General features: G+C 44.9%; 1 protein-coding gene across 3 annotated transcripts in view; it reads right to left on the minus strand.

The window, feature by feature from the left end:
- Window positions 1–476: 476 nt before the first annotated feature.
- XPNPEP1 (X-prolyl aminopeptidase 1) overlaps window positions 477–24587 on the minus strand; it is a 30846-nt gene continuing 6735 nt past the window's right edge. For 2 of the 3 annotated variants that reach the window (XM_074545193.1, XM_074545195.1), the window contains 18 exons: window positions 21382–21449; window positions 19595–19695; window positions 19225–19317; window positions 18166–18309; window positions 17732–17827; window positions 15445–15526; window positions 14305–14515; window positions 11523–11612; window positions 10169–10219; window positions 9015–9073; window positions 8268–8345; window positions 7688–7759; window positions 6022–6082; window positions 5104–5173; window positions 3746–3919; window positions 2824–2900; window positions 2047–2145; window positions 477–996 (listed from right to left, as the gene is read on the minus strand). In XM_074545193.1, the coding sequence (XP_074401294.1) occupies window positions 868–996; window positions 2047–2145; window positions 2824–2900; window positions 3746–3919; window positions 5104–5173; window positions 6022–6082; window positions 7688–7759; window positions 8268–8345; window positions 9015–9073; window positions 10169–10219; window positions 11523–11612; window positions 14305–14515; window positions 15445–15526; window positions 17732–17827; window positions 18166–18309; window positions 19225–19317; window positions 19595–19695; window positions 21382–21449 (1755 nt within the window). In that variant the 3' untranslated portion in view covers window positions 477–867. Of the gene's footprint in view, window positions 997–2046; window positions 2146–2823; window positions 2901–3745; window positions 3920–5103; window positions 5174–6021; window positions 6083–7687; window positions 7760–8267; window positions 8346–9014; window positions 9074–10168; window positions 10220–11522; window positions 11613–14304; window positions 14516–15444; window positions 15527–17731; window positions 17828–18165; window positions 18310–19224; window positions 19318–19594; window positions 19700–21381; window positions 21450–24587 lie in introns of all 3 variants that reach the window. The other variant, XM_074545194.1, reaches the window with a different exon arrangement.

Below are 24587 nucleotides of genomic sequence, written 5' to 3' on the forward strand. Positions count from 1 at the left end.
CCCCGCTCGGCCACCAGGTGTCGCTGCGCCCGGCCGGCAGCGCTGCCCCCGCCGCCGAGCTCGTCCTTTGTCCATTGTGGGCACATTTATTTATTTTAACTTACTAATTGCTTTGTGTCCAGGAAGAGCTGCAATTCCATGATACTGCCCACACATCCTGCACCGCTACGGGCTATACAAGCACTCAGTAAGACATAACAATAGACAGAAGTACTGGTCCGGGCACTCTGCACACACAAGCCTCTGCGAGTGTCTCCATATCCTTCCAGGACCTGTCACAAATCAGAACTGACTGCTCCTGCCAGCTCTTTCCATAACCTCTGCCCAGTGCCTGGCACCAGACAGTCCTAAATATATTTGTTCCCTGTCTGAGTTAGATGCACACATAAGGGTGGAAAGATGAGGTTCCTGTCCTTCTTCAAGCTGCCAAACTCAACACATCACTGACGACAAGAGAAGACAGATGGAGCAAACAGTGGATTGGAATCTTTTATTCAGTAATCAGTCCTGCTGTGTGGGTAACATCTTAGCAACTGGAACCCAAGTATGCAAAAATACTGAGTTTTCACAGTGAAAAACCAGACAGTATAAAATATTCCAGTATTGCCTCTTATAACCATTATTGAAATAAGACCTCTGTTTCAAGGCAACGTGCTTGTTTATTGTTTGTTTTCTATGCTCAATCCCTCCCCCCCAAAACACTTATTCAGACAGTTACCCTCCTCAGCCCCACATTGCCCACACGTGCTGTGGGGCAAGGAACACTACACAAAATCCCTTCCTGATTTCCAAATGCTCACTGAAGAACGTCCTCCCAACGGTGCCAGGCTGCAGGAAGACGCAGGTGACCGTGGAGCTGTCCTGGTGCTACTGCAGCGGGGCCAAAGGCTCCGTCTCGCGGAGCAGCCAGCGCAGAGCCTCGTGCCGGCCTTGCCTCTCCAGCTCTGCTCCCACCACGTCCCTGCACTGCTGGTGGTACTCATTCACCCAGTGACGCTGCAGAAAGGGAGGGGCAGCACATTCAGCATGAACACACAGGAGAGTCCGTGACCTTACACGTTATGTACAGCCAAAAACATTTGTAGGCCCTTGTGCTCCTTAGGTCTGAGCTGGAATCCTGTCCTGAAGAGACAGACCTCTATTATATGGAAGTGACTTGTACATTTGAGGGTAGGAACTGAAGGAATTCGTCCTGGGTTTTCAGAGGAGCCAAGGGTCAATTCAGCTGACAAGTAAAGTCTCTGCAAATCACTGCCTCCAGCAAGTCTGAATAGCTACCTTGGCACAGCTTAATAAAAAGCTTTGCAAAATTGTGACTGGACAATGCACTCCTGAGGCACAAGCTGCCCTATTGATCTGAACAGGTAACCCTAGGGCAGATCTTGGTACCCTTCACAGCCCTATTCAGCAAATAGAAATGCAAAAGAGGGTTATCATTCCAAAAAGGAGGATGTGCTGAGGTAAAATAAGGAGTATAGTAGAAAAACAGGATGAAATATGCCATGGAGAGGGTAGTGAGAGACTTAAACAGAAAGCTTAGAGCATGAAGCTGTTCAGGAAATAAATGCTGCTGAGCAGGTATCAGAGAAGGCTGTTCAGAGTTCATGTGTACTGAGCAGTGTACTGAGCAGTGGGGTGTGCCTGAATGGGACTGGTCACAAGCAGATGCAGACAATGAGACAGGATAATCATCACTGCTGTCCTTGGGGAGACAGCATGGTAAGACAGACATTTGCCAGAAGCAACTCAAGGCAGGAGTAGGGAAAGAGACGATAGCAGCAAGTATCATATTAAGGGAACTACCAAAACAACATAATTGGTGGAATCCTCAATGTCTTTATCATATAACGTAGATTGGAAGGATGTCTGAAAAGCTGGTTTAGTTCACTCCCTCACTGCAAAGTGGGTCAAGCTTAAAAATAAGTCAGAGTGCTCAGGATTGCTCTCTGGATCTATGAAATGGAACAATGGCCAGTGGTTCTAGCAAACAGAACAAAATAAGCTGGTTCTAGTGCAAAGAAGGCAATGCAAACCTGTTTTACTTACCTCCTTCTCTGTCAGCAAATTAACATCAATCATTTTCGTCTGGATTGGGACCAGGGTTAAGGGTTCAAAGGTCAGGCTGCCTCTGTTTTTGAAATTGTACTGCAGCAGAAAGACAGAGATTGTACAGTTTTAGAAACAGCTCCACCCTGATCACACTTACTCCTTAGTTATATCATCACTACAGAATAACCAAGGTAACACTCAGATGAAAGGGTAGCAACTTACAGCATTTTTCTTACAGCTCAAGCAAAGAATCTTGATATAAACCTTAGTTACTTCTTTTAATGGTTCCTTTCTAAAGGTGAAAATTGTACAGGACTTCAGCTTGATGACTACATGATCATTTTCAGTCTGGCATTTCTAAAAGCATAACCCAGCCAGACTGGCAACTATAATGTCAAAATCTGCCTGTAGTTTTGTTTCTACTGCCACTGACAGCTCCCTACCACAGAGGAAAATCTCAGCATGAGATCAACCAGTTCTACAGCAATGACTACAATGAATAAGGTTGCTTTAACACACAGACAGAAGACAATTTAAAACAACTCTCACACACACATTTCAACCCACAGAAACTCTGCAGAAGCAAAACTGCCTTTTCTGCTCACATTATCAGGGGAGACTTAGAACCAGTGTTCATCAATATGGGGTTTTTGAGATCAGGAATCTTGAGTAGGATTTAACTGTCTGCAGCATGGTCTCACATCAAGTTCCAGTACTTTAAGTTTTATAAGCAGCAAGTCATGGAGAAAGGTGCATTGTGAGCAGGTCATTCACCTTGGTTTCAGCAGGGATGACGAGGACAACGTTTTCTATTCGGATCCCAAAGGACCCATCTTCATAATAGCCAGGCTCTGCAGAAACAGACAGTAATTAACTAAGCCACATTGCTGCATTCTGCAAGTACTCATTCCCTATGGCCAAACTTCCCCTCTATGTCTCTAGTCCACTGAAGTCACTAAGCAATCTTGACATCAGGCAACCACAGAGGCAAATTTCTGACGCTGCTAAATCTGCACAGAAGCCCCGAGCAAGGTGACAGCAGAAGTTCTCAAAGATAGAAGAAACAAGACAGACAGCCCTCAAGCTTCAGAATCTCCTTGGAATTCAAGAGAGCACAGAATACTTGTGTTAAAATACCAGAAACTCTGAAAATATTAATGTCTTCAGGAGCAGGTAACCCCTTCCTCAAAACACTTTTAGGGACTGTTTCCCTGACTTCCTGAGAGGACTTTGCAGCCCTGAAGGGATGTAAGTCTCTCAGCAAACCCCAGCAGGGTTTGGCTGTTAATTTACTACTGGAAGAATAAGGCATGCAAAGATTTAACAGCTGCCTCAAATAGCCCATAGCAAAGACAGGATTAGCTCCTGAATGCCTGGTGTCCACCTTGTATAGCAGCCAGTTCTTGCAGAATATGCCAGAGCCAGCTGGTCAGCACAGCTCTTCTGAGGCCTGAGCTGTAGAGAGCAGGAAGCAGTCCTGCAGCACCCCCAGGAAAGGTGCTTCATGGAAGGTGAAAAGCTAATGAGAGGGTCTTTACCTGGAGAGCTTAAATGATAACTAAACCAGCAAGCTGAGGAGGCAGGCCCAGAGCTTTTGAGCCAGCTTTTCCTTTACATCAGTCACGTTTATTCCCTCTGCATCTTGAAGAGCTTGGTCCCTCCCCAGTGACCAGAGAGAATCACCAGTGCTAAATACCATCAGAGACAATCATGCCAGCCTCCAGGGGCTCATCTGCAAAGGTTTTGTAGCTAATGCCACAAGGACCCTCGTGCACGTTTAGGAAAGAGCCAACTCCATGTCCTGTCCCGTGCAGGTAATCCAGGCCACAGTCCCACAAGGCAGAGCGGGCAAAGGAGTCTAGAAGGTGACCTGCAGACAGACAAGGAGAAAGAATTCAATCAAGTCAGGCTCCTTCAGAGACACTGAGAACCATGCTGAAGGTTCAAACCTGGAAAACATGAGGAAAAAAAAAAACCCAAACAAAAACCCCAAACAAAAAAAACCTCCCACCACCCCATCAAAAAGCCTGATCACCCACAAAGAAAGCAAGTCATTGGATGGTTAGATGTTACAGGGCAGATTTGTCAAATCTGACATTCAGTCCCTTTCTCAGCTAAAGAGCCCTTCTCTCTTCCATTACACAGGTCTTCAAGAGATGGTTGTACCAGAAACATTGCACTGCTGCTTGTTCTACTGACATTTTCAGGAAAGAATCTAATGGTTAAAAGTCCCACAGAGAATTCAGTACCTGTCTTAAAGGGAGCTGCACTTATTGAACTGAAAATAGGAGACCTGCCAATTGTGTTTGGCAGATTAATGAGCCAGGCTTTTTTTCTGGAAGGCCACTCATTTCACACAGTTTCAGCCGAAGGGCACAGAATTTCTGTTGCCTGCATGTGAACATCACGCCCATGCATCCAAGTCCAGATACCCTTTTCAATTTCGGTTTGGGTTTTTCATAGCACTCTACAGCTGCTTTTACCCTGCCTACCCAAGAATGCAAACTTGAAGAAATCTCTAAAAAGAGCTGGTTTTGTATGTGTGTGACCAGGGTGTTTTTGTAGGTGTGACCAGGGAGAAAATATCATCCAGAGGTGGATGATATGTCACTACTTCTCCGGCACAAAACAACTCCTTTGTGTGTCATATTCCCATGTATTTTCCCACTGATACAAGAGATTCCACAGTAATTGGAAGAGAATTAGCCAGTCCTTGTGAGGCTGGAGAGTGACCTCTCACTTTGATAGAGCCATTAGTAAAGAATAAAGACAACCTCCAAGCACATGCGTTAGAGCACCACTGAGTGATGAAAGTCACTCTCACCCTAGAGACAGAGCACTCACAAAATCCTTCAGACTGCCTGCCTCAGAATTTTCAGCACTGGTTGATGCTGAGACAGAAGGCATCAGTAATCCAGAATCCAAAGTCTTGTGATGGAAACAAACAGTTACATCAACATCTGCCTGATCTGCCTAGACCTGCCAATCATAATGCTGTTCTCAGACCACTTAATGGTTCTTCAGAGGTCAAAACACTCCAACTCACCAACCCACCTTTGGTTCCATTTGGGAAGATGGCAGCACTCACAGCTATATGTCCCTTCAGGACATATGTGAAGCATTCCTGTCAAAGAAATGTGTGCCATAAGTAAAGAGGGAAAGGAAAAGCTTTGTATTTCCCAAGAAAGGAAAGAGGATGCATCTTGTAGCCAACTGCAAAGGATATGGAAAAACCTGCTCATGCCCTTGTGTGGCTGGTAATGCCAAAGCAAACCATGAGCAGAAGGAGTTTACATCACTCTGAAGATCCCTCTCCAGTAATTACAGAGAGACTATCACAAACTCAGAGTGCAGGTTTAGCAGCAGCATTCCCCTGATCTACGTGACTGGTTCTCTTTGTGGCTGTACTTTTACTTCCTGGGCACACCTTACAGCTTATTTTTGTCACTAAGTGAACTATAATAATGAAATTAGTTTTAGTTCATAAAAAGTTAAAGAAGCAATTTAAAATAAACAAAATTATACTGTTCAATTTCCAACACAGACCTTTTCAGGTAAGTCTGAGACTGATTTTTTATATGATACACTAGGCACAATCTGACTGGAGCCTTGCATCAGACACTGAGCTTTGCACTAAATCAGACTCCTCTGGCTCCCTTATTGGACAAACCAGTAATGTTTATTCTCAGTCTGCTGATTTTCTTATTTATTAGAGGAAACAAGTTATTTTGCAGATGAGAGCTCTGCATTTTAAGATAGAAAGGTGTCAATTCTGTAAAAGAGTTTCTGAAGTATGCAAGTCTCCTTTTCAGTCCTTATCCAAATGCTGCCACATACTGGTAAATAAATGGTAACTCCAGAGAGAACTTTGCATAGCAATAGAGCACATTACTAATTTAAGTAATTAGTAATAATAATGACCTCTCTAATAATAAGGGTCAGATCACAAACCACACTGTGATCCCAACTTACCTTTTCATAGGCTGATGGTGTGCCAAAATGCATTGTCCTGGTCACATCTGTTGTACCATCTCTTCAGAAGCAAACAAAGATGCAGGAACCAAAGGGATGGGGGGAAAAGAAAGATCAAAGTGAGAATGCACAGGAAACCCAGTCACACTGCAGCAAACCAACCAAGCTCATAAATGGATAAACTCATCTGCTCTGTGCTACACAAGGCTGATGATGTAACTGCTCCTAATCTCCAAAATTCCTGAACACAATGCCCCAGATGTAGCAATGATGATTTACAATTCCCACTGTGATCTTTCAATCACAAGTATCCCAAAGCTCTTCCCAAACTAGAATCTAAACTGCTCATAAAAACGATGCTAATTTGAGGTTTAGCAACAGGTACCTGTCCACTGAGAACAGGCCAAATTCAGCCTATTTGTATGGAAGACAGTTCACCAACAGCTTTAAAACACACACTTGTGCAAAAATGACAGCTACCAGCTCAGAAAAGGGAAGTGTAAGGGGGGATAGTATCCCTTTCATCTTCAGGATGTCTTGTGCTAAGATTTCTGCAAATCATCCTGCATTTGGACAGGGGTTAATCTAACACATCAGAAACTGGCTCTAAGTTCCTTCTGCAAATAGCATTTTGAGCCTGCTGTCAAAAACACAGTGGCTCTTGAAATAACGAGTTCCCTTTGAAACTTGCTCCTGTCCCTGTGCTCTTCCCCAGCACACACAGGCCCTGGGCACAAAGAGCTCACGGTTTAACTTCTCAGCAGGGACAAGCAAAGCATCCCTGTCACAATGCTGTGCTAAGTGCCATTGATGTCCAGCTTACATTGTATCCAAAGGGCTGCTTTTCATAGTGGCACTAAGGAAATCCTTAATTAGGCCATCAGAGGGGAGGAAAAAAGATCTCCTTGTAAAAATCTTATCAAAGGATGTCTGTATGGTTCTTTTTCAAAGCTCTTCCTGACTGACATAACAAAAAAAGCACAGCTCTAAAGACAAAGCCCATCTCAAAGGAGCAGCCAGGCTTGTCCTGCATCTTCCTGAACAAGCCACTTCTCATCTATTTACACTGGTTAAAAACATCACTTCTTTTATTTTCCATGGAGTCAAGAGTTCCACAGTAAAGGAACTGAGGCCACTGAATGGCACTGTCAAAACAGCATTGAGCGAGTTTTCAGACATGATGCCCTCCCAAAAACATACCCAAGAGGCCACTGGGATGAGGAACCCTGACTCTGAGTCTCTCTGAAAAGGCAGAGAGCACTACAGGGCAGTGCTGTCCTGCTTCTTCACCCACCTTGTCCTGAGCTCAACATCAGTCAAATCTGCCCACAGGCAGATCCTGGCAGGGCAGGTGCCTCACCAGCTGTGCAGGCTGCTGAGCAGGCAGCTCAAGGCCAAGCCAGGGCAGTCAGGCCTGCTCCCTGTTCCTGCAACTCAATACCAAAACCACCAGCCAAAGCACAGCTCCCATCACTGGGGATGGATGGGACTCAGATGGGACCTGTGCTTTGACATCTTGTCCCTGACTCCAGCAAGGCCTGTCAGCAGCCCTGATCTGTCCACTCAAAGCTCCACACTGCCTTGCATGCCAAGGGAAATGTGAGCTGATCCTGGAGAGGTCATGGGGAAAGAACACCTGGCAGCTGAGCACCATTCATGCACTCACCTGTACTGTGCTCCTGAGTCCAGGAGGTAGATCTCGTTCACCGACAGTGTTCTGTTGGTCTCAGGAACTGGCCTGCTCAGTTAAACACAAAGGGTTTTGTTCCACAGTTTTAAGGTCTCCAGCCCACGTCTGCAGCCCAGAAACCATATTAACTACAAGCTTGGATGTGTTGGCTCTGATTTATTGTGGCAGTGATGGAAATCCTACACATGCTGAGCCAGGGATCATACTGAGGAGAGGATTTGTATACAGCAAATGGCACTACAGTACAGAGCTTTGCTGCTTCCAGCAAAACCCTCAACATCTGTTTCTGGATGTATTTCAGAACAGTTGTGGCACTTCATACTCATCCTTCCCAGACTTCCAGCCCCGAAACAGCCCTTTTCTATGGCCCTGAGGAGATCAGCATCACAATACATGCATGCTGCCAGCAGGGGAAGAACTTTACTTAGTACGGAGTAAAGAAAGACAGCAAGCAACATCTCCCTGGAGTACTCTGTTGTGACTCCATGGGGAAGGGAGACAGCCCATTCCAACTGTGTTTGCTGAAGATTGAAAGGAGAAGCTGTGTTTCTCTTACTTGTAGTGAATGATGGCTCCATTTGGACCTGTGCTTGATATGGTAGCAAAACTCAATTCAACAAAGTCTTTCTGCTGACTGAAAGAAAAGATTGTGATTACTACAACACAAGTGAGAGGAGCACACCAAGCACCTAGGGCACCAGGAGTGCCCCATCCTCAATTTCACATCACCTCAGCCTTCCCCTTGGCCTTGAAAGCCACCTAGACAAGCAAATTTGGGTAGAAGAAATGTACAATTTGAAGCCCTCATCTCCCAGCCATCTGTTTTCCAGATCTATTCTTTCCTTAGAAGAAGAAAATTCTCTACCCAAATCACCCAGGAAGATGTGCTGAACAATTTCTACTTTGTTACTTATTTACTCCAAGGTATTTTAGAGGTCCTGCTGATGGGAGTACCTCTCAAAATAAATAGTGCTCCTTCTCTATGAGAAGAGGAAGAAATCTGACTTTGAAATATACATTTCTCTGTGGTAAGGAAACAACTGCCTGGTATTTAAGTGTCCTAACCTGCAGTACTCCTCACTGCTATCTCAAAAGGAAAGTGGACAGGCTCCAGTGGGCTGGGACTTCTATTTCCCAAGAGACCAAATTCTTCCCAACTCTTTCAAGTTTTCAAATAAATCCATTAGTAAAGGTCCTCAGGTAAAATATATCTGCAAGTGAGATGCATTTCTAAAGAATAAAATAAAAACAACGGATAAAAAAGCCACCCAGAAAACCTCCTCAGAGAAGATTTACTTCTTACCTGCGGAACTCCTCTGCTTTGTCTGCAGCAACAATTTCTGTTACTGTTCCCTTTGGGACCTGGTGGACAAAAACATGGGCTGGATTAGTGCAAACAAGCAAAGAAAACCCTGTATGCTTAAACACTGGGTCTTGTCTGTGCCTTATGAAACCCTGGAAGTGGCTTCTTTCCAGGTTTTCTGTCCTCATTCCTCAGTAATGACAAACACAAACCCAGCAACATTGTGCAGGGCATTTGAGAAGAAGGAGGTGGAGATGGTCACAGCAGGACTGCTGAACCCTGACTAGGGAGCAGTCAGTGCAGTACTAACTTCACTGACATGCACAGGCAGCATCCCTTCACTGTCAGGTGACGCTAAGCTTAAATAGCTCTCCTTAGCAGCCCAGGCTGTTAGAAATTTCATGCTTTTAAATCAGGAATGGAAGCAGTGGCAGAAAACACAAAGTGTGTTAAATTTTACTTTAGGCATTCGAGAAATTCAAACCTGTGACCCAACTTCCCCTGGACTGGAAAACAAGCAAAGCAAGGCAAGAGCTAGGTTTCAGAACCCCTGAGGCTGACTTCTTGAGGTACTCAGACATGTAAAAAGGCACCTTCTGGAAGGCATCAAGCCTTCCCCATAAATAAAGTCAATAGACTCAGACGTGCAGTGGCACAGCTTAGTAAGTTGCTGTGTAACACCTGGCACTCTGCACATCCACTGAGTACTTCTAATCCAGTGAATACACAAATAATTTGGTTTTATCCCATTTTCACTGCACCTCCCATTCATAAATGCCAAATTTGTTCATACTGGCAGACAACACTGATTATCATGAGAATAACTCCCAAGTATTGTATGAAGCTGAGTATTTTTTCATGATTTATACTACCAAACCAGCACAAGACAGCATTAACACTACACTAAACCTGCTCAGGTAATTTCTCACTTGTCTGTATAAAATGAATGGGAGAATGTTTTCAAAAAAATTAACTCAGCCTTGGACAAAAGCATGTTTGAAATCCTCACAAAAAAACCCAAACCACCAGATAAACCCCCAACTGTTTCCCCACTACTTTTAGTAAAGGCACTATAAAGACTAACAAAAAGTTTATGCCAATGAATAATTTCACACAGCAATAGAACCTTCACATTAAAAAAAGTTATACAATACCTCTTTTTCCAGCCAGTTAAAGAGCTCACACAGGGCAACAGCATCTTTAATCTGTGTTAAAATAGGCACAAGAACAGGCAATTGAGAAGGAGAAGATTTATCAAGCTTCAGTATAAATAACAGGTTTTGATGCAAAAGCATTCAACCTGTAAGTTTCAGAAACACAAACTAAGAGATAATCCAAGAGGTATTTTCAGGTTTTGCACCTTGTAATTAATATGAATACTGGAAATTTACCTGGAGAGTTAAAAGAATGTTAATAATTACTGCTGGGACATATCTTACTGTGTGAGGTCTGGCTTTACCCCACACATCACTTTCAAGACTATTTTCCCTTAGCAGCCAAGATCTTGCATCTCAGACCACAGAAGGCAACCACACGACACATCTGGTGATGTGACAGGGGAATGTGTCCTTTGGGCACACAGCCACCACACAGTCTCTGTCACACAGCTTCTGGCTCTCTTGCCTTATGACCCCCATTTTTGTTCCTTTTTTTTCCTATATGCTGGCAGTATGTTGGGGCAAGAAGCAGGAGATGCGTACAAGAACGAGGCACAATTTTGTCCTCAGGTGGCAGGTGACAAAGTGCCTCTTCTCAGTACAACTATTTTTACTTCTCTTTAACTAAACAGGGAGAGAAAAGCATTGAAATAGAAAGTATTGGTTCCCAAGAAGCTGCAGAAAATATGGGACAAGCCCAAAACTGCCAGCCCTGCTTCAACTGGCACATTTCTCTTATTGTGAAAAGTGCTGCTTGACAACTAACAGGAGATAAACAACAGAAAAGCTCAGCCCCATCATGAACCTGTTTCACAGGCAGATTCCTTGCTTGAAAATATGAAGCTTCCTGGGAAATCAGCCTCATTTCCAGTGCCATGATGACAAGACTAAGAGAGTGCTTTGAGGACACTGGCTGCTTCTGAGCATCTTGGCCTGAGCTTTGCACCATGTGTTGAAGAATTTCTGTGTGTTATTTAGGCTGTGTTTATTCAAGTGATAACAATTTAAAGACTCCACTGACAAAGACAACAGAACTAGCAAAGGGGAAACAGCATCCCTTTAAGGGCCCACACTGCGAACAACATTTCTCAAGTCTGCACAGTCTTCCCACAGAGCAAGGCTGTTTCCTCACACTATTGCAAATGTTGTTCTTCAAGGGAATGCAAAACAAGCAAAAAACCTGCTTCAACAGCAGTAGATGTCTGACAGAAGACCTTTTTTATCCTGCCATCCAAATTCTTATTTGCTTTTTATCCAAAACATCAAAACTGAAAGGGAAATGTTGTTTCTTTCCCTAAAAGTAAAGCAAACCTGTTGCCATGTGCAAGGAGACACTCAAGGCTTCACTTACATGTGCTCTTCTCATGCCTTCTGTTTCTGCTGCATTCTTCACAGCTTTTGCAATGCAGATGGGGGTATATGGGGTGAGGTATCGGTAAGCCTGCAGCAGAAGGACAGGGATTACTTGTGGATTAGTCAGACTACATAATCCTACAGATTTAATAACTCAGCCTGGCCACAATTTGTACTTTGGCAGCCCCTCTCAACCTTCAGCATGTGAGATGCTGGTTGCCAACAGTCAGCCTAGTGCACTGGGGAACAGAGAGGAGAAACAGTCCCTGACTGAAGGAAGAACAGCCACAGGGAAATCCAAAGAACTAAACAACAGCTTGTCATGAAGCAGGGTGAAAACCTGGATATCCTAAATACCATATATCTATATCAATGCCTGAGCCATAGATTCCTGTTGCTGATGGACACTGAAGGCCCAGAGGCCAGTGAGAAACACTAATCCCTGATGCTATGGTAGAACTTAAGCTGTGGAAATGACCTAAAAGCCACCTTGATTTGTTACCTGACAGCCACCCTCAAGTAGCTGGGAGCAAAGGTACCCAGTCCAGGTACCAAGCACTGAGCACCACCACTGTTAGTGATCAGCAGCTCTGACAAAGACATCAAGAGGAAACATGAAAGGCCTTTGCAAAGCTCAGCTTTACATGCTGCCAGTTCTGTAAGGAGCTTACATCAGTGGTTTGAGACAAAGCTCTCCTGTGCTTGGATGGGGTGACCCTGCATTAACAACTAGTAACTGATCCCTTACTACTGCACACTTCCTCAAACACCAGCTGTCCCTAGATTAACAGGAATGCTTGGATGGTTTCAGCACATCTTCAGAAATTCACCAGCTCAGGTGACTTGCCCAAATCTCATCACACTTGGCATCAGAAGAAGAACCAAGTCTTTTGCCCAGTTCTCTGCTTTACCCATTACATATCAGGAGATGGGATGAGCACCTACAGAAGCACAGCACAAGCAACATGTTGTTTCCTACTTTAAATGCATCAGCATACAAATATGTATCACTCAAATTCAAGGAAAGGCCCAATAGATCCTCTGCAAAGACTAAATTCACATAAATCCTACAGGCTTACAATTTCCAAATTCTTAAAAACAGCAAAACAACTACACTACATAATGGAGAAACTAAATTACAGAAGTCACAAGAAAGTCAGAAAAGTCCTTTTATCAGTCAGAATAAATAGTCAGATTCTTAGTTTGGCTTGCCCTTTATAGATACTGGTAAGTACTATTAATCTTCTGTGAAAAGTATATTTACATGCAGCTGTAAACAAATCTGTAAAGGGTTTGCAGATCTGTGTTTAATAATGGAATGGATTTTTGCCAGTGTCAATATTTGGCTCTGATGGAGACAGACAGTAGATGGACTTCCAGCACTGGTGTTCTTCACACCAGCTGAGCAGCTGGCCTGGAGTGCTTTGAAGTGGTGGAGAGCCAGGGAGGAACTGGAAAAACTCTGGCTCTTCCAGTGACTCTCTAAGTGGCTTTTAATCAAGACATTTCAGTCCTGCTTGCCTGCTTTCTATTGCACAGAGCTCCTTGAGGCAGGGACTCTCCCCATTGCACACAGGGCATGCAGCACTGTAATGACTCAGAACCAGCCAAAACTTCCAGTGCTCACAGGGTAAATAAAGTCACTCCAACTCATTATATTCTTTTCTCTAGGTCAGCCCTTCTGTACTTCTCCAAATGGATACTCTACATAAATCAACTACAGCAGCTCACCCAAACTGGGGATAGACCAGTACTGCAACTACAGCAAGGAGCTTTCTACTCTGAAGTCAAAAGAACAAGAATTTATCCTGAATGCTCCATAGACACTATGCTGTCAGTATTTTGTATTAGGAGGCCTAGAAATAGACTAGATGGTGTCTGAATATTTAACCCTGGGCAGGGACAAAAACCTGTATATTAACTCACAGTATCTGTTAGTTACTAGACATCACTGTAAACTGGATGGTATTCCAGAGAATGTGATCTCTAGCAAACAAGAGATGTACACAAGATGCATGGAAACCAGCTCATTTGTCCACAGTTGCTGTGTCCTTCTTTCCCCAGGTATCTTTCATGCCTATTAGAATATTAGGTGGACAGAGGGAGTCCCAGGCAGCAAGTTCAAAAGGATAGCAAGATACAGCATGTATGGCTGTGCAGAAATTGTTCTGAAGCTACAACTGTCCCTCAGCAGATGCACTAAGTGCATGGACAACCAGTGCCTGCAGGTTATCTGTGTCCTCACAAGATTCCCTGCTACAACAACTGTCATCTTCTCCCTCCTGCCTTCAGTGAAGGACATCACATATTGCCTGATATCCTCAAGGCACTGAACTAAATAAGGGCAACCACCCTCAGACACTCAAATCAAGCCAAATGCACTCTCCCAGAAGTCCTGCTCAACTTTCCTGCTTCAATTTCTGCAAGTTACCCATTCTTGCTGCTCTTCCACATGAGGCTGATGCTCCACCCATGGGCAGAATGACCTGAGTTCACCCTGCTGCCTCTTCCCTCCCCTCTCTCACTGAACTTGTTTTATCTTAAGCTGACAATTCTTTGGATAAATCGGCTTAGTGAGTTGGAAGGGCAGCTCCAGCAGGAGCAATCCCTGGATTAACAACCCCTCGATACCTCAGCATGGCCGGGTCCCTTCTGCACGAGCTCCAGCGTGCACTGGGCTCTGCAGAGGGGAAACTGAGGCCAGCTGCCCTCATTAGCACCCTTGCTAACCACAATGAGCAGAGAAGAGAAAAGCATTTTCCCCTGCTAGGGCCACTGACCTTGGGAATGGCCTCAGTCAGAGCATAGCTGGCTTTGTCACTGAGCCACACTTTCTCCTTGGGTGACAGGCCTGCACCAACAGCCTGCAGCTCTGACAGGATGGATCCATAGGGCATCACCTGGATTTTGAACTCGGGTTCCAGGGTGGAGTCAAGCTGTAAGTGCTCTCTCACAGCTGGGTCCATCATCCTGTCACCATCAATGAAGAGCCTGAGAAACAAATTGGAGAGATCAAATAGGTGAGACCACATCTAACAGTGGCTGGAGTAAAGGAGGGAAGGAAAAACCATTCTGGCAACATTTCAGGGAAAAAGGAAATCATTAATTATGCGCTCTACTTTGTCCTATGTAATTTTAACCACCAGCTTTCACACAGTTCAAATCCCAGCTTGAAATTAGGATGTGCCACCCCAATGAGAGGAAAGAGCTGATAGCATTTCTACTTGTATGACACAGTCAAAATGGCTACATCCCATCACTGTGCTTGAAACAGGAAAGTAACAGAGGCAAGTAACAGCCACTCTCTAACTTTTAAGGGCACCATCTGCAAAGAGAAAAGCTACTGTAGTTCTAAGTATCACATTGCTCTCACTTCCACTGAGTTGAAAAGTTCAGCTCAACCTTCACACAGCCTGTACTCACCCACCCAGCCAGGTTTTACCTTAGATGGATCTAGGTAGCAGCTTACAGATGCCTCCAAAGGAACTGTGCTTGCTGAGGCTCAATATATGGGGCAGCCACAGGAAAGAATCCTTCTGTTATAAGCCCTGAAACTTTCCTGCAGTGTCCCTGCAGTTTTGAAGTGACTCAGCAATTAGACTTTTCCCTAAAGTCTGTAATGTCCAGGCCAGGCACATTTCACCCAGAGCTCCAAATGCCCTACACTTTATCTCAGGGTGACAGACAGAGGACTCTGCCATCGTGCCCAAGGTCACCCAGCAAGCCAGCCAAGGTGCTGAGGAGTGCAGCAGAGCTCTTGGCTGCCTCTCTAGCTCTGATCAGGGGAGGAGGGTAATGAGTGTTGGAGAAAAAAGAGCTCAGAAAGGACACTAAAGTACCAAGCATAGGTGGTTTTCAAAAGACTTTGCTAGAACAGCTCTCCCCCAGAAAATGCATCTTGGGGAAGGGAATACAAGCACCTGATTGTGTTCATTCCTATGACGGCGTATGCAAAAAACACAGGATTGTACTCGACATCAGAGCCTCGGAGGTTGAAAAGCCCTGAAAAATAAGAACACCAAGAATCACAGTCCTGGGTCATCTTCGGCAACAGGAGAGAAAGCCAAAAACAATCGCACAAAAACACAGGCAGGCAATGAGACATCACAGGTGCAGGCTGTGATGTGCAGCTATCCCACAGACTGCTTCACTCCTGGCAATCCTAAATTTGTGCCAGGAGATGGCACCAGAACCACAGCATGAACACTCCCGGGTGTTACAAGTGGTGTTAAACTTCTAAAGGAGGGCTGCCTTGGAAAAAAGCAGGTGCAAGCAAGGAAAGACAAGGACACATGTACCAAAGGTAGGGTCTGTCCTTTCTGGTCCGAGCAATGCAATAAAAGCTCACTTTGTAACAGCCAGAAAACTTCAAGGTTACAAACTGTCATTTCATTCCAATCCTTTTGACATTTGAGGTAAGAGGAAAACACAATAGGCAAGACTACAATACCTCAAAAAGGCCTCTTATTTGGGCCCCTCCAATATCTCAGATTCAGACTGTACAGTCTTAGCTATTTTTCACAAAGATTTTGTCCCACACAACTCCAGACAAAGTCAAGAGGAGAAGTAGATGTCCAGCATCTCTAAAATCCTGATTTTAGGGTCAAATAAAAACTCCAGGGTATCCAATTAGCTGAAATAAGTTACTCAAGCCAATAAGGCCAGCCAGCAGGACAGCTGGGAAAAGAACCAACATGTCCTAAATTACAACCCAGCACTTTATTCATTGAACTGTGCAAATTCTGCCATGAATGTAAAAATAGAGCTTAATTCTCTCCAGGGAAGCAGCGGGTCACTTGAATGCAGGAAAGAGCCACAAAGAACTTTTTACTGCATGGGTACAAACTTCCTCGCTCAGCCAACTCCCAATGCAGTAAGAAGGCAACAATCTCCTTTGTGGCTCTTTTCTGTCCCTAGAAACTTGTCTGGAGTTTAACACAGTGAACTGAATTAGATAAAATTAAAACAACTTCTCCCCTTCCCCCTGTAGGATAAGAAATCAACCAGGCACCCGAAAATGAGCTGCTCTAGTGACCTTCTGTGGTTCATCTTGACACTCTTGATTCATAACCAAGCTTCACTTTGCTGGAGACATTTAATCTGAAACCACCTCAGGGCACCAATTTATCATTAATTTAATTGGAGATGCGCCTGAAAAGGTGAGACATACAATCTCTGCTCATGCAGGCCTCCCCAGGGAGGAGTCATATTCACCACTCTCAGAAGTAGTTCTTTCACAAAAAAAGCTCTTTGCTCAGTGTCCCAGATCCAGAACAGCCCAGGGACCTCATCAAGTTGGCTTCACCCAGTGCTAGGGACATTGTGCTGGCAGTGCTGGAGTGAGGAAAACAGCACCCTATTTCCATCTTTCCAGATCAGACATGGGGCACAGGCTGAGCAGCACTCCCACCCTGCCAGTGTTACATTCCCCTACAGCAGCGTGTGCACTGGTGATTTCTGCAAAAAGGACACACAGTCCTAGGAACAGCAGTTCTGGGGAAATCACTGCTGTTTCTGGCCATTCTCCCTTCCTACACACTGGGCTGGGAGCCAGGGTGTAGAGACCCAGCCATCCTGGGGCCCCAAACACAGAGGGGACTCTAGTGAGACCCTGGGTTGAAATGATCTGGAAAAACAAGTCGAGCCCTGACATACTTGTTTTAACCAAAGCATTGGCTGAACACTGGAGAGGCAGACACTGACTTAAGAAGTTGTGACAATTAGGAAGATTACTGTGAATGTGGTGTACCCCACCCTTGCTTTATGTATACAAAGCCACATGCTGCACTGCTTTGTTTATAGCCCAGACTCCACAGCAGAAAACAGTCTCCATTTTTCCAATGGGTGAGGCAGCATCAGGATATTTAACAGCCAGAAAATCTCACAGGTCTTTTTCTTTCCATCACGCTGCCTCAGGCTTTGTGACCTTCTCCCTTTGCCTGGGCTGTTTTTCACAGGTGGTGATTTGCTGCATTTCCTGGGCCAAAGCTGTACTCAGGAGCTGCACTGGTGTAATGAGGCATTGTGCAGAAATACAGGCTTGCTGCTTGTGACCTGTTACCACCACTGCACTTGATAAGAAGTTAACTGATGTCTAATGAACATGCTTTCATAAGGGCCTCTCACCCTGGCATGACTCTTCCTTTCCAGAGCAGGAAGAACATTTATTTTGTAGAAAGAACGGAGAAAGCAGATGCAAAGACTTACATGCTACTTCATCCAAGGCCGTTACCACAAACCACATGACTTTCCTCTCAGCCATTTTTGAACGGAGGGCTACAATTTTGTCTCTCCAGCTGACCCCTGCAAAACACAACACGAAAAGCCACATCATTTCCTAACTTTGCTGGGGATGATGATGTAAACACAGACCAACATATCATGCTTGTGCTCCTCACTCCTTTCTAATAAGTGATACGAACTGTCTCAAATGAGCTGCCTTCTGGATGCCCATGGATTTGTTCTGAAGTCATCCAACTTCTAGAAAATGGTTATTTGAAGTTTTGAGGACAGAGGGGTCATTATTCACAGTGACCACATTGTGCTGTGCTATTGTTTAACTCTCCTCTGTAAGAGAAGAGCAAAAGGGGGATTTAGGGCAATAGGAACAACCCATGTCTATTGGGAGTTCAGCTCCTCACCTGTGTAACTCAGGTCAAGTGTGATGAGAGGCTTGCAGGGGCGTTGAGGACAATCTGTCCAGATTGTATCAATCAGGTTTTCTTTGACAGGCACAAGGTCATGGCCAGCACTTCTCAAGACTTTGGACATTCTCTTCCACTGGTCTGTCAAAGGGAAGAAAGTCAAGAGTGGAGGCTTTAAGGAGCGCACATATGTTCAACAACAGCTCTCTTCACAAATGTCAAACTCAAAAACCAGTCTTCTCCTTTCCTTCCAGCCTCTCCTGTTCCCATTCCCTTAAGAAAGACAGCAAAATCTACTGAAGTTACAGTTCCACAAACATGCCACAGTAGCCAGTGGCAGGTACAGAACCTCACAGTCCTGAAGCCTCATGCTTGAGCTGAAGAACTGCTCCAGCTGGGATACAGAAGTCTCTGGAAGAAGCCACAGCAGAAGCTGCCCTAAGGATGTTCTCTCCCCAGTGCAGAACCATGCTAGATCTAAGCTAGACAAGACAAGAGTTACTTCCACACAGCCACAAGACAGGTCCTTAATCCATCCGAACAAGCAAGTATCTCCCCTTGCCTCCAGTGACCTTTGCATTGTGCCTCATGTTTTGAAGCATGAATAGATGAATACTTTGATATAAATGATACCTCCCTTTCCTACAGGGAAAGCTGCAGAGATCCCAAGGCCACCAAGCAGGAGTAACAGCTTGAATTGTGCCTGGGTGTTCTTGCTCAGATGCTGACCAAGGCATTCAGCACCTTTGTACTGAAATGCCCATAACAAGCCAAAGCACAGACAAAAAGAGGTGATCAGAATTCTGCTTTTCAGGTAAAGTCACTGCAAGCCTAGAAAGCACTTCTCATCCCTTGTGCTTTGGAGTCAATGCACTGCAACGTAACTCTTGTGATATAAGGCTAAACCAAAATAGAGCCTGTTTTGCATAACAGTTTAACCACCACTACATCTGAAACATGGTTAGCTGCACACCATCACAAACAGCTCAGCCAGAGAAGAAAGGAAGAAAAATCCAGTTGCACTATCCAGAGTTATAAGTATAAAGTAAAACCAACCTGCTGGAATAATGAAAGGGTCCACTCCCACCTTGGAGCCTTCTGGGAGGACACTCACTAGCCAATCCTCCTGAGTTGGTGTATCTTTCAGACCTTCAAGGATTAAAAAAAAAAAAAAGGTTCAAAGAAGCAGTCACATTGAAACATTCCCACACTATGCAAAAAGTCCAAGCTAATGCATTAGATATGTCTACTAATGAATGTCTAGACCCACAGGCAAGAGTTCTCACAGGACACTAAAGCAGAAGGTGTGTATCCAACATGTCCCGAAGTCCCTGCATGATGGGATAGCCCTACAGCTCAAGCTGTACTTGTGGGAAGTGACTGCTCTCTGTTGATCAGTGGAGCAGTACCCCAGGCTCCTGCATACCCATTTTCATGAGTGTCCAGTTGCTATCCATTTGATGTGCAGCCTGCAGGAAGTAGCGTCCGTCAGTCCACATGGCGGCGTGCTGCTCGGTCACTATGGCAGTACCTAGGCAGGGAGGCAGAAAGGGATTCAGGGTGGGCAGCCACCATGCAGAGACACACACAGCAGGGACAGGGTTTGAAATTCACCCTAATTCCCTAAAAGGCATCTCTGATCACTGTTCTAAAGTTATTCCTGTTCCAGTGGAGATATTCACTGTTTCCCCTGCCCTGTGACCTTCCAAATCCTACTGCAGACAGTATGCACAAGGATGCACCTTCATGAATTGCCTCAGATGAACTCAACTTAAGCAAATCTCAGCCAGCCAGTGGAACTGGGTAAGTGGGGCTTTCCAAACCTTCTGTAACAGAGACTGTGGTCTAACTTGGCTGCTGTCACATGCTGTACATCTCTGAATTCCATCCCAGCTTCTTTTGGAGAGGAAGCCTGGGCTCTGGCCACCCACAAAACACAGCTGATAGCAGGCCTGCAGACACGGGTATCACCCCCAGCTGTCAGCTGCACCCCTTTCCCAAATGTTACAGCTCAGCAGAGATGGCTGAACAGGAAACATGAACATAAACTTCTGCTGCTTTCATTGTCTATCCCATTCTACTGACTCCAGATGGAGGGATGCAAACAGAGAGCTGAGGGGCAGTGACATCCCAGCAAGGCACTCAAGCTGCTTTGCCCTTGACAATACAAAACAAAACAAACCATGGCACAAACTGAAACTGAATCCAAGTCTTTGGAGTCTGCATCTTGACAATACTTTCTGTCACAAAAAACTGATACTCAGACTAGCAGAGCAGAGTTTCCAATTATTAACTCATTGTGTCTTCTACCAAATTCCCCCAAAACAAACCCCATTTTAAGTTGCTTCAGCCTGAAAAGATGAAGTAAGAAACACAAGGTGACGGTGTGAAACCTCACTGTGCACCAGGCTGGGAACAGACCTTCCAAGTACATAACAAGGGCACAATTAGAGAGGAAGGTTATGAAGAGGTTGCGCAGAAGGAGCAGAATTAATACAGGATTCATGTTAGCCATTAACAGCAGGCCACAGCCCTGGATTTATCACCTTCCAAATGAGGCCCCAGAGCTCATAGGAACTGATGAATAGACCCTCCAAACATAGGTACCAGTATTTATTAAAATGATATGCAATTGGAGGGTAAAATAACTTCAGCAGACTAAAGTGACTTTCCAACAACCACAGAACAGAGTAATTTGCACAGCTTAGGGTAGAGCTAGGGCAAAAATTAGGTCTCTTGAAACACAGACCTATCCTACAGCCAAGAAAACATCCTGTCTCGGCAAGATAAGCAAACTTTTCCACAGTGCTCAGTTTCCAAATGCAGAGTTTCTGGCCCTGGCTCTGTTCAAACAGAAAGGCCAGCTAAAGCCCATCCACTATTCACCCAGCCCAAACGGGCAACGTAAAAATCTGTTCATACTGGCTGCACATCAAAAGAAATGACCACAGGTTACAGGCACCACATTAAACAGTTAACAGGATTTTACTTTATGAGAGGTTCATTTAGGGGTCAAACATTTTGTGAAAACTTGTTATTCTGCTGATATTACATAATTCCAGTGGGTAGCCAAGACATAATTCTGCAGATGCTGAAATGGGAATAAAACAGTCCAAACAAGCTGGATAGATTTTCTTTTCCATCCTGCCTCTATGCCACGAGAGGAACTATTTCGTTAGAGGAAAATTATGCAAGAACCCAAGTTCTGGAAAGGTACCTGCAGAGCCATCAAATCCAGAGATGAACGCCCTTCTGCAATCACAGGGTGCAATGTACTCGCTCTAGAAAACAAAAGAGGCAGCAATTATTTATAGCAGCAGGGGAAAAAAACAATCAGCTGATGACAAATACTTTGATAAGCTTTTTCTCCTAAAAGACACCACAGAGAGAACAAAATGAGTTAAAAATTCCTGGGCTCTATCCCACTGTGATTATACTGTATTTATGTTGAACTGGTGGGTTTTTTTAAGCTGCAGCACTTTTCTCCTACAAACATCTGTAAACACTGAAGTGCTTCAGAGTTTGCAGACGTTTATTTCACACTCAGCCTCCCCTTTGGGCAACAAACAAATCATGCCTTTGAAGCTGCAACGTGAAGGGAAGGGAAACCAGAAGCACCCCTTGTTCTTAAGGTAATCAGCACATAAAATCTGTAAAACTCACTATCTCCACTGAAGTCCCCTCGTTTTATACGCATTTATAAGAATTCCTTTAAGACTTTTTTTTTTTCCTGCAATAGTGACACTGAAAGAAAATCATCAAGGTGGTAAGACTGTAAAAAATTTAACACTTGGGACAAATAGATACTGATGCTTTCACTTCTTCCTTGCCTAGTCAAAATCAGACTTCAGCCAAAATCACAAAAGCATGGTTTGATGGATGAGAGGGAATAAGAGCCCATCTTCATCCTAAACCTGTTACAACCTGTGTTTCTGGATACATTGTTTCAAAATGTTGAAGAGCCTGAGAATGCACAGACACCTGATATTAACAGGAACTGCCAAAATTAAAACAACTGAACCTTCACATGACCCACATGACTTTTTTATGGGATTCCATTCTGGCAAGTTTGTAGGTCAGAACTGCTGAGTAGGCCTGTTAATGAACTAGCGCAAATCAGCAAATCAGCTTAATCCAGGCTGACAGCACTGACGTTTGAGCTGCAAAACCCCTGGATTTGTACCTTACAAATGGCCTGAAATTCAAGTCTGTTTCTCTGCCTCCAGCTGTGCTGGGGCAACAGAAACATCTTAGGAACTGAGCTAAGAAATCACAGCCCAATTCTCAGGTGCTTTTAGTCCCTACTGTGAAAGAATCACCTGATTGTTAAAATATACTCCCTTCAAATCTGTTACTCTTCACGGTTCTACGGAAGACAGAGGGTTCAAAGCACAGGAGAGTGCAAGCAGCACAAATTACAGCACCTGGGACCTTTATTTCTGCTCCAAATCACTCCATCATCAAACCACTTCCACAACAGCCATGTCTGCCCCCTCCTGGGAGAAGCCAACCAACCATCCACCACGAACATTTTGAAACTGAACCTTGGGACAGCAAATCTTATGGCCCAAAAGAGGATCTTGTTGAGTGGCTTTTGCTCCCAATTGCCAGGGAAGATTCCTGGTATATACCCCAAAGAAATCCTCCATTTTATCCAAACTCTAGTGAAAGTTGGCAGAAAGGAGGGGAGTATGGAGACCATGAGGGCCCAGTTAGTTTCCTGTGCCTTTTCCTGTCCAGCCCCACAGGGCTGTGACATGTTCAGCATGTCACAAGTCTCCTGTGGGGAGAGGGGAGGTCAGGACAGCCACCTTGGGAAAGGATGAGTGCCCTCAGCACAGTTCCAGCTGATGGGGTGGATCCCTCAGCCCCACACAGCACATGATCACCTCTGAGCCGCTTTCAAATAATGGTGAAAGCATCAGCAGACAGAGTGAACAAAGCTGCTGAGGGCACAGAATCAAGTGTCTGTTTCCCCATGGCCTGCCTCAGAGCAGCAGGACAGAACACGAAGGCAGAGTGATGCCAGACCTGAGGATTCCTCATTTCAACACTCCCCAGAGACTGTTCAGCCTGCTGACTGCTATGACTCCCCTCTCCTACACTTCCCAGCTCAAAGGTGGGACATCATCTCCCAGGGTCCAATGCCAACAGGAGATCCTGGAAATTTTCCATCATGGATCACATCACTTAAATACATCTCAAATGATGTACAAATGAGAGCAGTGATTTATTTTCCATTTCTCTTGACCAACACAGCAGAGACTACAGGTTAGTTTGCTTGTGAAAACCTCATGCTATCCCATTCACAGACCAGGGAGTGTTCTGAGTGTTTACAATGAGGCAGAAGGGCTTTCAAAGGGAGTATCAGTGATCAGGAGGGAAAGACAGTTCATTCATCTGTCGGTCTGAATTCTTGCACACCCACCTGTTCTGCTCCCTGCAGCAACCCCCCCTGTGTAAAGATGAGCCCATGTTTTGCACAAGCTAAAATTACATGGGGAACACCTGTGTGTGCCACACAAAGCACAGACCACAGCACAGTGAGAACAAGGTATTTCCCTGGGGCTGTCCTGCAGCTTTGATGGCCTTCAGCCTGCCCCTCCTCAGTCCTTTTACATCTGCTTCTCACCGCACCTGTCAGTCACACAGACAAAACTGGGGGCTACATCACAAAAAATGCTCATCTAAGCTAGGAAGAACCCCCAAAAAATCAGTGCTGCTTATCCCCAGAGCCTGCATGGTTGTGCTGTAAACATGTTGAAGCTCATTTTAGTCTAATGTCAACCAAGATCAACAATGCAAAGTGCATCTGGCTGCCCTCAGAGGCACGACACTGGTGTCATTAAAGAACAAACACTGCAGTGAACCTGGAGGGAGGGAGGGAGGGAGGGATTCACTGCCAAAAACCAAACTGCATTGGTAAGATCTGGAGCACGCCACGGCAACCTGTGCACAAGCCATCTCCTGCTTTACAACTTGGCTGATTCCTCAGCTTAGCACAAGTGTGTGTCAGAGGAGCCAGCCCTGAGGAGAAGACAGCACCTCTGCCAACCCAAACATGGGGCCCTAAGCTGGGCAGGTGCTTCCTTCGTGTGGACAACCAGCCAAATCTGACCAAATTTGTTTTGAGTCAAGGCCTGGAGGGTGAAGCCAACTGTAGTTAAGCTGTGACTGGCTCCAAACCCAAGCTCTAATCCAAACCTCATTCCCTCCCACTAAGAAGCAGCTCTTCCAGTCTCTGAATAGTCCCACATGGGCAGACTCCAGATTGACTCAACATAAAAATGGATCCTGCTTTTACCACTGCAACATCCCAAAAGCTCTGACATTTTAAACCAAATCACAAAGGGTTTAGGAGCCTCATTCCTAAAAGCATGGTTTTTCATCCCTTCGTGATCTTTGGGTACCTGTAGCCA

Source organism: Zonotrichia albicollis, chromosome 7 (genome assembly GCF_047830755.1).
Source record: "Zonotrichia albicollis isolate bZonAlb1 chromosome 7, bZonAlb1.hap1, whole genome shotgun sequence".
In the NCBI taxonomy this organism is placed as follows: domain Eukaryota; kingdom Metazoa; phylum Chordata; class Aves; order Passeriformes; family Passerellidae; genus Zonotrichia; species Zonotrichia albicollis.